Source organism: Ambystoma mexicanum, chromosome 6p, assembly GCF_040938575.1.
Source record: "Ambystoma mexicanum isolate Mex_15411 chromosome 6p, UKY_AmexF1_1, whole genome shotgun sequence".
Lineage (NCBI taxonomy): Eukaryota > Metazoa > Chordata > Amphibia > Caudata > Ambystomatidae > Ambystoma > Ambystoma mexicanum.
This window is the reverse complement of record NC_090935.1, coordinates 68,825,553-68,839,977: the sequence shown is the minus strand read 5'-3', so window position 1 is coordinate 68,839,977 and position 14,425 is coordinate 68,825,553. Positions and strand designations below refer to the sequence as shown.

General features: G+C 44.9%; 1 protein-coding gene across 1 annotated transcript in view; it reads left to right on the top strand.

Moving 5' to 3' along the window:
- Positions 1–14,425, top strand: part of LOC138511223 (long-chain-fatty-acid--CoA ligase ACSBG2-like) — a 412,570-nt gene that overhangs the window by 203,486 nt on the left and 194,659 nt on the right. The window contains exon 6 of the mRNA XM_069626760.1: positions 3,944–4,093. Within this exon, the coding sequence (XP_069482861.1) occupies positions 3,944–4,093 (150 nt within the window). The remainder of the gene's footprint in view (positions 1–3,943; positions 4,094–14,425) is intronic.

Genomic DNA, 14,425 nt, shown 5'->3' with positions numbered 1-14,425 from the left:
AGGGGAAAAGTGCGAAGGGAAAGGGGGAAGGGCAGTGCAGTACATAGGATAAACCATAAAATAAATAAAAAACAATAAAAGCAGTACGGCCAGCTTGTGGCAAGCGTAAGTGCAGACATCAGGTATCAAGTGCTGGTAGAGGGCTGTAGGGATACAGAAACAGCCCCCGACTACAGTGGTTGCCAGGGGGCAGTGCAGGTGTGCAACTGGTGGGGAGGGGACCTGGGCTCGAGAACAGAAGGTAGCCAGGTGACCAGTGCAATTTCAATTTCAGCCTGGTGTTCAGCAAGGGAGAGGAGGAGAGAAAGCAGAAGCAAAGAGGAAGATCTTGAGGTGTTTCCAGAACCGGAGATGGTTCTCCTCAAGTTTCAGAGAGGCAGGGAGGCTGTTCCAGATGAACACCCCAGCGGGAGAAAGAGATCTATCCACCAACTTGTTGCTTGGAGAAGCGACTGACCCTGAAGGAGTTCGAGGCGGATGAGCAAAGATCTTGAGAAGGAAGATATTTAGGAAGAGAGAGATGAAGGTATTGAGGCCCCAGGCCCCAGAAGGCCTTGTGGACAATGCAGAGGGTTTTTAACTTAATCCTCACAGCCACTGGGAGCCAGTGCAGAGATTTCAGCCCAGGAGAGATACGATCCCTGGGCTTGAGGCCAAGGACAAGTCTCGCAGTCCTGTTTTGGATGAGTTGCAGAGGGTGGAGAGTTGAGGCAGGCAGATTTAGGAAGAGGCTGTTGCAGTAGTCCAGCCTAGAGAGAACCAGAGCTCTGGAGACAGTGAGCTTCTGAGGGAAGGAGTGGAAAGGAAGAATACCTCTGAGGAGGTGCAGCTGGTAGTGTGACCTCTTAGAGACGTCAGAGATGTGAGGAGAGAAGGAGAGTGTGGAGTCGAAGATGACTCCAAGGTTTTTAGCCTCACAGTAGGGAGCAGGAAGAGGACCAAGAGATGCTGCCCAGAGAGTGGCAGGAAAGAAGGGAGCTGGTGTGCCAATGAGGAGAATCTCAGTCTTACAAGCATTAACGCAGAGATCATTGGCGGCACACCACTCCTGGATAGCAGACAGTCAGACATGAGAGAAGGAGAAGAGGTGGTTGAGGGGAGGGTGGCTGAAACCAACCATAACATTATTATATTTTACGGACAGAGGGATCAGGTGAGCAGGGGGCCCTACTCTCATGTAGGACCCGCTCGAGGCTGATCCCCACCGCCCTTCATACTCATGCTTGTGACAATTGGTGGACCCAGCGTGTGAGCTGTGTCTTGTTCATAACATACTTGACTTTGCAGCAGGTCTTCCCTGCTTTCACTTGTCTTTTCCGTGTGAGGTGGAGAGGCATGCGCGTGTTGAAGGATATTGTTTGCCATCCTCAGAGGTGGTTTATGTACCTTCCATTTGCATCCAACCTGATCCAGGTTCGGCACTTGCGCCCTCACATGCTCACATCGTGACTTCTTACTGTTCTTATGGCTCATGATCCACTTTTGTCTGAAAACCCCCTCTGCCAATTATCACAGAGATGGTTGAGCAGAATGTCATGGTTGACCATGTCAAATGTAGAAGAGAGGTCAAGTCATATGAGGACACAGGGGGTGTTGTAATCGAGGTTGGAGAGCAGGTCTTCATGGATGTTCAGAAGAGCAGTTTCTGTGCTTCTGGCAGCTCTGAAGCCAGACTGATGGTCATGGAGACAACCACCAGATTCAGTGTGAAGATTGCACTGGGAGATGGCCGACTTTTCCAGGAGTTTGCCCAGGAAAAGAGTGACGGAGATTGGGCAATAGTTAGATAGTTATAGATAGAAAAGCCACCTTCAGGGTAAGGAATTTGAAGCTCAAAATGTTAACTGCAGTGCATTGAGAAGTGATGGGAAATCGTAAGAGGGTAAATGCATTTGTGATAGCGGGTCTAACTATCAGTAAAGGATTCTAACCATCAGGAAAATGCAGAGTAGCCTGCCAATCAGTTTGTTACAGTCGGAAGTCTTTGAAGCTCCCTTGATGCCTTAATGGCTTCCCACTGTGTCCTCTGGCAGAAGTGTGACTTGCCCAGGCAGAACTAATCCTGGAGGAACTGCAACATAGAAGGGATATCACATTCGATAGGTGTGGCAGCCTTAAGTGAGCACAAGGAGGACAAATGAATGACCAGTGTTGTCCTTAAGGGTTTATAGCTTTCCAGACTGTAGAACAGATAAGGCTAGGTCCCTGGAGAGATGCTCCTTTTGTAAACCGTGCTGTTCAACTTTCATACATACCAATATCATCCAGGAAGCAGAATTGGCAGCCTCCCCACCCCCGCCATGTGGTCCTCTCCTGAATAATATAGACAATGGGGGCATTTGGATGAAAGGGATCATTATGCCCAGGGTCCATGGCATATTGACTCGAATTCCCCAGTGAGTAGAACTTGGCAAGATGGTGATTCAGTGGAGAGGCAAACAGATCCACAACAGGTTGGTCAAACCTCTTTCGCATCTGGTTGAATATTTGGGGAATGATGGATAGCTTACGAGATATTGAGATTCAGCTGGGTCAACCTCCAAATTGTTCACTACCATCCTGTGTAAGTTTTCAAGTGACGAAAAGTTGATTTCTAACCAGGCCCCCATGGACTCTGCCAACTTCTCAAATATCCTCAACCAAATGCCTGCGGCATGCTGTCATGTTGTCCAACCTTACCCCGATTGCTCAAGCCTGTATATGGAGAGCAAAGTGGGGATGGGGCATAGTTGGTCCACCAACTTGTTTAGAGCAATGTAATCACTGCAACCAAAATGTAATAAAAGACATTCCAAACATTTCCACTCAGTTATATGCAGGGGGGGGGCTGTACCCTCTCCCATACTTCCCCTATATTTTCTATAAACGTAAACCCCCACCCCACATTTAAAATGATTTCGAAATTCGAATATCTGCATTATTTACTTCGCAGTGATGACATGATACCCATGCACCCTTGAAGTTATAGTTATGATCTTTAGCCCAGGCAACTTGGGGATGTTAATGGGCTTTATCCACCATCCCCCATTATCCTGAGCCGATAAGGCACTGGGAGTAGAGTCTCGTACTCCTGCGATCCTGGGTTCTAACTCTTTGAAAGTGCTTGAGGAGAGGCCAGAGGTGCAGTTATATACCCCTGAATCTGCAACATCAGTCTCACTGTCTTCTATGCGAATTTCGCCAGCTGCATTAGAGCCTTCTTCAGCATCTCGGCTTTGTCCGCATATAAGAGCACTAGATCCTTTCCTGCTCAAACCCTGGCCATAATAAAAGCTATATCCTGTATTAGTCAGGTAGACAACCGCTTTCAATGATCAGAACCCAAACTCTGTCAGGGCTATGCAGGTGTGCTCCACATGCTGTACCATCATCTCTGTCTCTGAAGCCTGGGCCAGCTAGCCGTCCAACACTAGCACCCCCTCCTGATGCAGGGCTGCCACTATACAAGCTAGAATCTACATCCATTTCCTAAATGCTATTTTGATTCCAAAATGGAGCACCCTCAATTGGAAGTGGCGATGTCCTATTAAGAATTGTATCCTTGTATAGACATCTCCTAATGTATGCATGATGGTAATCGCCCATTAGGTCTGTTGTTGCCAGGAAGTCCCTGGCCTATGTTTTAGGAATAATGTATAGTTTCCTTGGTCCCTTTCCCTGTGTCTATGTCTCTCTCTTAGGCTCTCTCTCTCCCTCTCTCTCTCTTATTTCTCTTGCTGTCTCCCATACCATCTCTCCTCTTTCCAGCTGTGTCTCTTTATTACACTCTACTTTCCTCTCGCACTTTCCCTGTCTCTCCCTCTCTCTCTCTCTCAGTATTCTCTAAGCCTCCTATAACGGTAGTGTCCTAATTGTACCAGTCCCACAAGAGCCTTCCCTTCTATGCAGTAGTTTTCTATTGGAAGGGTGTCCTGACAGCTTTGATTTTGATTTCTATCTTCAGTGGAAGGAGTTCATGCAGTTGGGAGCAGACATACCAGACTCTAGGCTGGATGACATCATCACCTCCCTGAAGGCCAATCAATGCTGCGCTATCATCTACACATCAGCGACCACAGGGCTGCCAAACGAGGTGATGCTCAGCCATGACAATGTGAGTATCAACACAACAAGCTATGCTTCATAGAATATGTTCACACCGTGTGTGTCCCATATCACATAGAGTACCATTACCAGGCTGGATGGTGTAAATGGGTGGGGATGTCATTAGCATGATTTAGTGTGACACTTATTATAAAGGATACAGACAAGCAAGTACCATCATCCACCTGTATATTAACCGATAACTCTTTTGGGTGTCAGAGTCAATTTTGTAGATGGTAATGCAATACAGCAGTGCCGTATGTGAAACAGCGCCCAGATGCCTCAGGGTTAGGTGCATTATATAAATACCAAAATAAATGAATACATAAATAAATAATTAATGAAGTGCTCAATTCAATGTTAGATCATAGTTTTACCATTCATTTTAGTGCCATCGCTGCTCAATCATCATCAATCAATTAATATATGTTTTGGATTGTTAAGGTACTTACATCAAACTTGTAAAAACAGATTTGAAACAAATACAACATAAACATGTGTGCCTCGTGTGCAGGAAAATATCTGCAAACTTTTGAAAATACATCATGGAGTTCAAACATGAGTACATAAATAGGAGGTAGCAGATATGAGCAATGGGAAAGCAACTGGAGAAACCTCCACTAGGCAGGGACCACTGGCTTGTTAACTTCTCACCCATATTTGTCTACATGTACAGGGTTCCTTAACACTAAGAGCCAATCAATGCAGTTAGGACTAATAATCAATCACCAATAGCAAGCTCACCATCTCCCTATACTTAGCACATCTACCTGATTGACCTATGGAGCCCAGACGGCACTTCTACAGGGTTGGATGTTAGGTTCAAAACAAAAGAAAGTTTCTATCCTCCCTGGAGCCCATTGCACATTAACAATCACAGGAAAGTTACGTGTACCCAGTAACCAGTCCTCTGATCCACGATGCCCAAAACAGCTGCAATTTGTTCAGTCTCAGCTTTGCTATCTGGTTCCTGAGGGCATAATCAGCCACTAGATTCAGGGTAATTCAGGTAAGACGTGGGGACCATCCCTATTGTTATTTGCAAGTACCTTTGCACTAGATTTTAATATTAATTTCACCTCAACCGGGATATTAGTGACAGTAAAAATAAGGTTGAACTGCCACATGTGTTTCATGTCTTCCAAGCGCTTTATTGATATTGATATTGATTGTTTATTTGTATAGCACCTATACACAATGTGTTTCAAAGCGCTTCAACGTGGGAGGGAACATGGGAGAATACAATTACATTCAAACAGGTCCTTGAAGTAGGTCAGAATGTGAAAAATAACTATCAAATCATAACAGATATTATATGTGCATGGCACAATAAGGGAGAGGTGAGGGGGGGAAAGGAGACAAAACTAGCAGTAACATTACTATGCCTGACGACAATTGTTGCAATGCAAGAGTGACAAGAGTGACACGAGGAGGGGGGAGGATGAGAGGTAAGGGGGGGAGTGGAAAGTGGTAAGGAGAGGAACAAAACAAGTGACTATCTACAAGATAGTGCAGGGGAGGGAGTGGGAGGAGAAGACAAGAAAGGAAAAAGGGGGCATGGACAAGCTGTTATCCGTGATCCAGGGACCAACAATAAGAGTAAGTGCTAAGATAAATAGGGTTGGAGGGGGGGCAAGAAGGCTGCAAAGACAGGCGGCTATGAATTACTATGCCTGACAGCAATTGCGGTAGTGCTGGAAATTGACAGAAGGAGGGAAACAAGAGAAGGAAGGGAGGATAGGGTGAGGGAGAGGGAGGAGAAAAGGAGGTGGGGCACAGGGTGTAAAGGCAAGGGGAGAGTGGGGGGGCAGGCGATCATCAAGGGGGGCAAGGGGGCACAACAGGGGGAAGAGAGTAGGGGTGGGATCAGACACTGGTGGGGCAGGGAGGACAAGGAGACACTGGCGGGGGGCAGGAGATACTGGCGGGGGGAGGGGGGACAAGGAGACACTGGCAGGGGGACAAGGAGACACTGGCGGGGGCAGAGGGGACAAGGAGACACTGGCGAGGGCATGGGGGACAAGGAGACACTGGCAGGGGGTGGGGGCAAGGAGACACTGATGGGGGCAGGGGGGAGAAGGAGACACTGGTGGGGGCAGAGGGGACAAGGAGACACTGGTGGGAGGCAGGGGGGACAAGGAGACACTGGAGGGGCCAGGGGGGACAAGGAGATATTGGCAGGGGCACGGGGGACAAGGATACACTGGCAGGGGCTAGGGGGACAGGGAGACACTGGCAACGGGGACAAGGAGACACTGGCGGTGGGCGGGGGGACAAGGAGAAACTGGCGGGAGCAGGGGGGGCAAGGAGACAATGGTGGGGCACATTCACAGGAAACGAAAAGGGGGTGGCTAGTGGCATACCGTGGTGGACAGGGGTAGACAGGGCCTTCGCCGTGGGCCTTAGTAGTTGTGGCCGGCTCCCGCCTCCGGGTTGCAGCGATTGGCCCATAAGGACCAAGGCAACCAATGGGAGGAGGGGGAGCAGGCAGGCCAAAGTTGTTGAAAGCAAGGCACAAACAAATTGTGTTGTCAATATATTCTGTAAAACATTAAGAACTATAAAGGCTGTGATTTTTAAGGAATGTTTAATTTTGAAGAAATAAAAAACATGTATAATAATGAATGTTACCTCAAAACAATGTCAAAATATACTCTGATGCCCACAATTAGAAATAAGTGGCATGCCATTAGAAAAAAAAGATTGCATGATTTATGTTTGTTAATTAAACAATATTACATGTCATGTATAACATGTCCCAGACTAATTGTTTGCCGGAACAATCCTTTTTGAGTGTCTCTCCGGTGGTCGAATGAATAACCAAGGCCACAATCTAAACTGATGAAAAGCAATCAGCAGAACTGGGACGCCTAGAGTTTAGTCAATACTACTGCATAATAAAGAAAATATACAAATGATTCAGCTCCGAAAAATCAAAACAAGTATGAAGAATTTGTCACAGAATATTTTTTATCAGTGCTCATCTAGTATTCACATCATGAGGAAGCAGAGACCAATGGCAATGCATTTCATACCTAGCGGTCCATCCTCAGGGCTGGCTCTGTCCTTGTAAGTGATCGATGCACTGGAGTCATGAACGTATACCGTCACAGTAAATGTGAACATTTTTGGAGGTACAGTGGATGTTTTACCTCTAGATAGATGCAGGGCATAAATTGTCCACTTCACCTATGATTTTGTGATGTAGTGACGTGGTAAAGTGGAAGTAAAGAGGCAGCACTTGAATGATTGCCCCTTTACTTACATATTGATCCACAATGCTGAGGCCCGGTGATTTCTACAGGAAAGGTTTGCTGTATTATGTTAATTTTTAATGTGTTCATGTTGAATACATGTGTAAGCTGTATGGTATGCTGTCCAAGGTACTGTAATAATTTCCAATGACTTCCAGCCTATTCATTCTGTCATTCCTTTCATAACTGCTTCATTTTCTCTCAAATCTAGCTGTTTTTAGTCTTGTACTCATTTTGCATTGTATGGTGCAGGCCCCTCTCCCAATATACAGGACTCTCAAATCTGGCTGTGTTTAGTCTTGTACTCATTTTGCATTGTTAGGTGTAGGCCTCTCTCCCACTATACATGACTCTCAAATCTAGCTGTGCTTAGTATCATACTCAAATCTAGCTGTGCTTAGTCTTGTACTCAAATCTAGCTGTGCTTAGTTGTGTACTCACATCTAGCTGTGTTTAGTCTTGTACTCAAATCTAGCTGTGTTTAGTATTGTATTCAAATCTAGTTGTGCTTAGTCTTGTACTCAAATCTATCTGTGTTTAGTATTGTACTCAAATCTAAAGCTGTGTTTAGTTGTGTACTCATTGTGCATTGTTAGGTGTAGGCCTCTCTCCCACTATGCAAGACTCCCAAATCTAGCTGTGTTTAGTCTTGTACTCAAATCTAGCTGTGTTCAGTCTTGTACTCAAATCTAGCTGTGTTTAGTCTTGTACTCATTTTGCATTGTTAGGTGTAGGCCTCTTTCCCACTATACAGGACTCTCACATCTAGATGTGTGTAGTCTCATACTCAAATCTAGCTGTGTTTAGTCTTGACTCACATCTAGATGTGTTTAGCCATACACCCAAATCTAGCTGTGCTTAGTGTTGTACGCAAATCTAGCTGTGCTTAGTCTTGTACTCAAATCTAGCTGTGTTTAGTCTCATGCTCAAATCTAGCAGTGCTTAGTCTTGTACTCAAATCTAGCTGTGTCTAGTCTTGTATTCATTGTGCATTGTTAGGGTTAGGTGTTGGCCCCTCTCCCACTAAACGACTCTCAAATCTGGCTGTGTTTAGTCTCATACTCAAATCTAGCTGTGTTTAGTCTTATACTCAAATCTAGCTGTGTTTAGTTTTGTACTCAAATCAAGCTGTGCTTAGTCTTGTACACAAATCTAGCTATGTTTAGTCTTCTACTCATTTTGCATGGTTAGGTGTAGGCCTCTCTCCCACTATACAGGACTCTTAAATATAGCTGTGTTTAGTCTCATACTCAAATCTAGCCCTGTTTATTCTTGTACTCAAATCTATCTGTGCTTAGTCTGCACTCAAATCTACCTCTGTTTAGACTTGCTCCCACTCTGCACTGTTAGGAGTGGACCTCTCTCCCACTATACGGGATTCTCCAATCTGGCTGTGCTTAGTCTTGTTCTGAAGTCTAGCTGTGTTTAGTCTCGCTCTCACTCTGCATGGTTAGGGGTAGGCCTCTCGATTAACTTGATTCACATCTAGAGGGGTCCATGCTCTGTTGGCATTGTGATTGCTAGCCTGCCCTACGCTGTGATAGTATTACAACGGATAGCCTACACTCTGGTAGTATAGTAATTACTAACCAGCCCTACACTGTGATTATACTGTAATTGCTATCCTACCACCCACACTAACAATTCTGTTTAGACTAACTTGACCCACATCTAGACTGTGATAGCATTGTATCAACCCACCACCAATACCTCCGAGAACAACATCGATAGCCACCTGAACTGAGTGCTAGACCACCCGACAACGGAACGCCCAACACCTGCGGACAGTGTACCTGTAGGATACACACCAAACCCACCGACGTAAGAGCAGAAAGTACCCGAAAGCACCCAAGCTTACCAACATCAAAGGAAATACCAGTACTTCCCTAGCTCTAGACATTACAGTATAGTACTTGACCTGTTATCTCTGCACCACAAACCTAAATGCCCCGGAGCAGGAATGGGTGCTGAGAAAGAGAACAAGATCATGCCACAATTGTCATGGATATACAAATCCAACTGGCCCCAGCAGCAACACCCTAAAATGCAGAAAATACCCTGCCAAAAACCAATATCATCAGAACAAACTTCGAAGAGAAAAATCCTTATATTTTATGTTATGTTATGTTATGTTACTTTCCGTCTGTTCCGAGTACTCCGACTGCTCTAAGTACTCCGACAGTTTCAAGCACTCCAAACCATTCCTTTCAATGCTCTTTAAACGTTCTATGCTCTCCAAACCATTCCATGTAGGTCATGCCATTCTATGCACTCCAATCCGTTCCATGCACTTGCATCCGTTCCATGCACTCCATTTCGTTTCAAGCACTCTGACCTGGTCTAAGCACTTCAACCGTTTAATGTACTCCAACCAATTTATGCACTGCTCCTTCATTCGTTTGAGCCACTTTATCCTTTCTCCATGCATCATCGAAACACATACATCGTCTTCACACGTTCATCCACTTAACTGGTTCTACCCATTTCACACGTTCTATCCACTTCACTCATTTCACCCACTTCACTGCTTCCACCCACTTCACTGGTTCATCCACCTATTTAATTCATTCTACCATTTCACATGTTCCACCCACTTTACCCATTCTACATCAGTTCACCCTGTTGTATAGACATACTTCATCCCTTCCTTCCACATAGTTTGTGCGTTCTTTCCACATATTACACCCTTTCCTTCCACATGCTTCACCCGCTCCATACACATACTTCATCCATTCTATCCACATACTTCATCTGTTCTATCCCCATATTTCGCTATTTCCATCCACATTCTACATCCTTTCCGTCCACATACTCCACCACTTTCCATCTACATACTTCACTGTTTCCGTTCACCCTGTTCACCCATTCCATCTCGTTCATCCGTTCCACCCAGTTCATCCGTTCCACCCATTTAAGCTGTTCCAACCGGTTCATCGGTTCCATCCCGTTCATCCGTTCCACACCGTTCATCCGTTCCATACCGTTCATCTGTTCCACCCCGTTCATCTGTTCCACACCATTCCACCACGTTCATCCATTCTACCCCGTTCATCACTTATACCCAGTTCATCTGTTCCACACTCGACACCGGCTGCGCTCTCTACATCCGCTCGTCGCTCTGCATTCTACACCCACTCCTCGCTCTGCATTCTACAACCGCTCTGCACTCTACACCCGCCCCATACCCTACATCCACTCAACACGCTACATCGGCTGAACACCACCGCATCATACATCTACTCAAGACCCTAGATCTGCTCAACACCCTACATCTGCTCAACACCATCACGCCCCTACACCTCCTCCACACCCTACATCCGCACCACAAACTATATCTGCACCACGCTCTTATCTGCTCCACACCCTCATCCGCTCTATGCCCTCATCCGCTCTACGCCCTCATCCGCTCTACGCACTCATCCGCTCAACGCACTCGTCTGCTCTCAGCATTTGACCGCTCTCCGCACTCTTCCGCTCTATGCACTTGTCCGCTCTACACACTCGTCCGCTCTGCGCACTCATCCACTCTACGCACTCGTCCGCTCTACGCACTCATCTGCTCTGTGCACTCATCTGTTCTGCACACTTATCCGCTCAACGCAATTGTCCGCTCTCTGCATTTGTCCGCTCTCTGCACTTGTCCGCTCTATGCACTCGTCCGCTCTATGCACTCGTCCGCTCTACGCACTCATCTGCTCTACGCACTTGTCTGCTCTGCGCACTCGTCCGCTCTACGCACTCGTCTGCACTATGCACTCATCCGCTCTGCGCACTCATCTGTTCTGTGCACTCATCTGTTCTACGCACTCATCCGCTCTGCACACTCATCCGATCTGCGCACTCATCTGCTCAAGGCACTCATCCACTTTATGCACTTCATCCACACCACTGACTTCATCCGCTCCACTCACTTTGTTCTTTCATTCTGTATTATCGGTTCAGCCTATGTCACTTGTCGAGAACACTCGATCTGTTCCGTGCTCTCCATCTGTCCCATGCACTACCCCTGTCTCATGTACTCGGATCGTCTATTCTGTACTTTCCATTTATACCATGCACTGATACATTCCATGCCATCTGTCTGTGCACTCATCCGTCTTCTGTGTTCATGTTTCCATCCTCTTCACTTTATTCCTTTCGTCCATTTTTGTTCCTTTTGTCCATTTCAATCCATTTCATTTATTTCAACCGCTTTACTGCTTTCGTACAACATATTCTTTTATCCACTTCACTGCTTTGATCTACTTCGTCCATTTCAATCCATTTAATTTGTTTCAACCGTTTTATTGCTTTCGTACAACTTATTAATTTATCCACTTCACTGCTTTGATCTACTTTATTCAATCTATTCTGTTTGTCCTTTTTAGTTTACATTAGAGGTTATTAGTTTTTGATTTCTCGCATTGGGCTTGATGTTGTATTGTTATTTGTTTTATTGTTATTTAAGGTCTAGTAGTTTGGGTTAGTTGAATTGTTCTTATCGACTTTATTCCTCATGTCCGCATTGTTCCTCTTGTCCATAAGATTTATTTCGTCCACTACATTAATTTCATCCATTTTACTGCTTTCGTACAACAACTTAATATTTTTATCTACTTTGCATGTTTGATTTTTTTTTGTATTTATTTTATTTTATTTTTTTTATTCTATTTTGTTTGTCCTTTTTTTTACACCATACCTCCCAACAATTCCAGAACTTGGATACCCCATCAACACTGAGTTCTCAGGACAAGCAAACAATCACCCAAGACAGCCAGAAAAAAGACAGGAGCACCCAAGAAGAGTGTGGGAAAACCGCAAACCCCTCACTCCATACATTACACGAACATAAGGGCACCAACGACACAAACTACACACCAGTACCAAGTACTAGTATCCAACAACCCAACCATTAACCTAACAGACCGATTCATTAAAGAAGAAGCCTTTGCTGTTCTTCAACCAATCGGCATTAATAGGGAAGCACTGGTATTGAACAACCAAGCTATCAATCTAGCAGACTGCTTCAATGAAGATGCAGCCTTGGCTGACCTTCATCTTCATCCAATCAATGTCAATACAGAAGCACTGCAACCAAACAACTGAAAAGCAAAACAAGGAACAAATAATAAGCAAAACCACACAAAAAAGATCCCCTGCAATTTAATCAATGCAGGATCAATGTCCAAACATGCCACCAAAATACACTATCTCCTTTGTGATGGAGGTATCGACATCCTATTTGTAACTGAAACATGGCTAGACAACAACTACAAGATCACCCTCAACAACTGCCTCCTTAAAACTTCAAATGCGTCCAAGCAAACAGAAAAACCAAAAGGGGGGGGGCTGGCAATCATCCACAAGGAACACCTAGCTATCAAATTGGAAGACCCACTAAAAATTGATAAATGCAAATCCTTAATCATGCGCCTATCGGTAAAAAGCAAAACAATCCTGAAATTCAAACTGACATACAGACCACCAACCTATGATGAAGCCTTCACAGAAGCAATCACCACCCTAACCATCAATCATAATCACCTGATCTTCCTTGTACATTTCAACATCTGGTTCGATGAAGGAACCACATCCGCACAACAATCTCCAACCAGCCAACTAGCAGCAATGAATGTACAACTAGTCAAAGGCGCAACCCACTCGGCTAGGCATACACTTGACGCAATCTTCACCAACAAAGAACTCATTACTACAGCACCCCCAATTCAAATACTCTGGAGCGACCACCTCATCATTCCCTTCGTAATCACAATGACCACTCCAATAAACAAGCAGCAAGATACACCACTGACCACCATGAAAAGAAACTGGAGAACCATCAATAACTCCAATCGAACTGAGCTCCTGGAGCTCAGCACACCGCACCAAACATTTCTTTAAGAAGCCAACCTGGACAAAAAAGTAGCCCTACTACAGACCTGGATTCTAACAACTATCGATTACATCATCCAAAGAAAACCTTTCACTCCTTCTTGTAAAAGAGCAATGGCAAAATGGTTCACCCCACTGCTCAGCACCATAAAAAGTAAAAAACAAACACTAGAACTAGATTAGAGAATCGAAAATGACACTGTAAACAAACTGAAATTTCTGCAACATAGCCTCTCATACAAAAAGGAAATATAAAAAGCGAAGAGGAAATACTACGACAACCGAATCTTGAAAGCACCAAAAACCGAAAAAGAACTCTTCAAAAACATAGATGAAACAAAAAATCCACCTTGCTGCAACAATACGCCAATTCCTTCAATGAAACCATGCAATGACCTAGCAGACTACTTCAAAAACAAAATCTTCGCCATCCAACAAACCATACAAAGCAGACCACTCAATCATACTATGGACCCCACCTATCCTCACGAGGAAAATCCGAACAAACTACGACGCTTCCCTGAAATATCAGTGGAGACTTTCGTCAAACTGGTAATTCAAAACAACAACTCATTTTCTCCTGAGGACCCCTACCCCCCGGACATATACATATCAATTCTTAAACAAGGAACTCCCATGGAATATCACAGGAATGTCCTCAACCTTTCAATCTCGACAGGGAAAGTTCCACATTGCTTCAAATCAGCGTACAACAGGCCACTACTCAAAGATACAGCAGGAACCGTAGAGGCCCTCTACAACAATAGACCCATCTCTAATATCCTGTACAAAGCCAAACTGCCCGAACAACTTAAGAATACAGAACAACTTAAGAATTCATAGAAGAGCACTGCCTACTAGAACAGGCACAAGTTGGTTTCAGACCAATGAGAGGAATGGAATCAGCTCTCCTCTCAATATAGGATGACCTAGAAACAAACGCAGACTCAGACAACAGTACTGCCTTGATACTTCTAGACCTATCCGCAGCACACGACATACTCATAACGAGAGTAGAAGGACTGGGACTAACAAACACCGCCCTACTGTGGATCAAATCCTTCCTAACAAACAGAACATATAGAAGAAAACGTTCAAATCCAACCCAAGATACTCCACATGCGGAAAGCCACAAGGATCATCCTTCTCCCCTCTATTATTCAACATCTACCTATCTCTACTAATCAAAATCATCAAAAGACACGCCGTGACCTGCT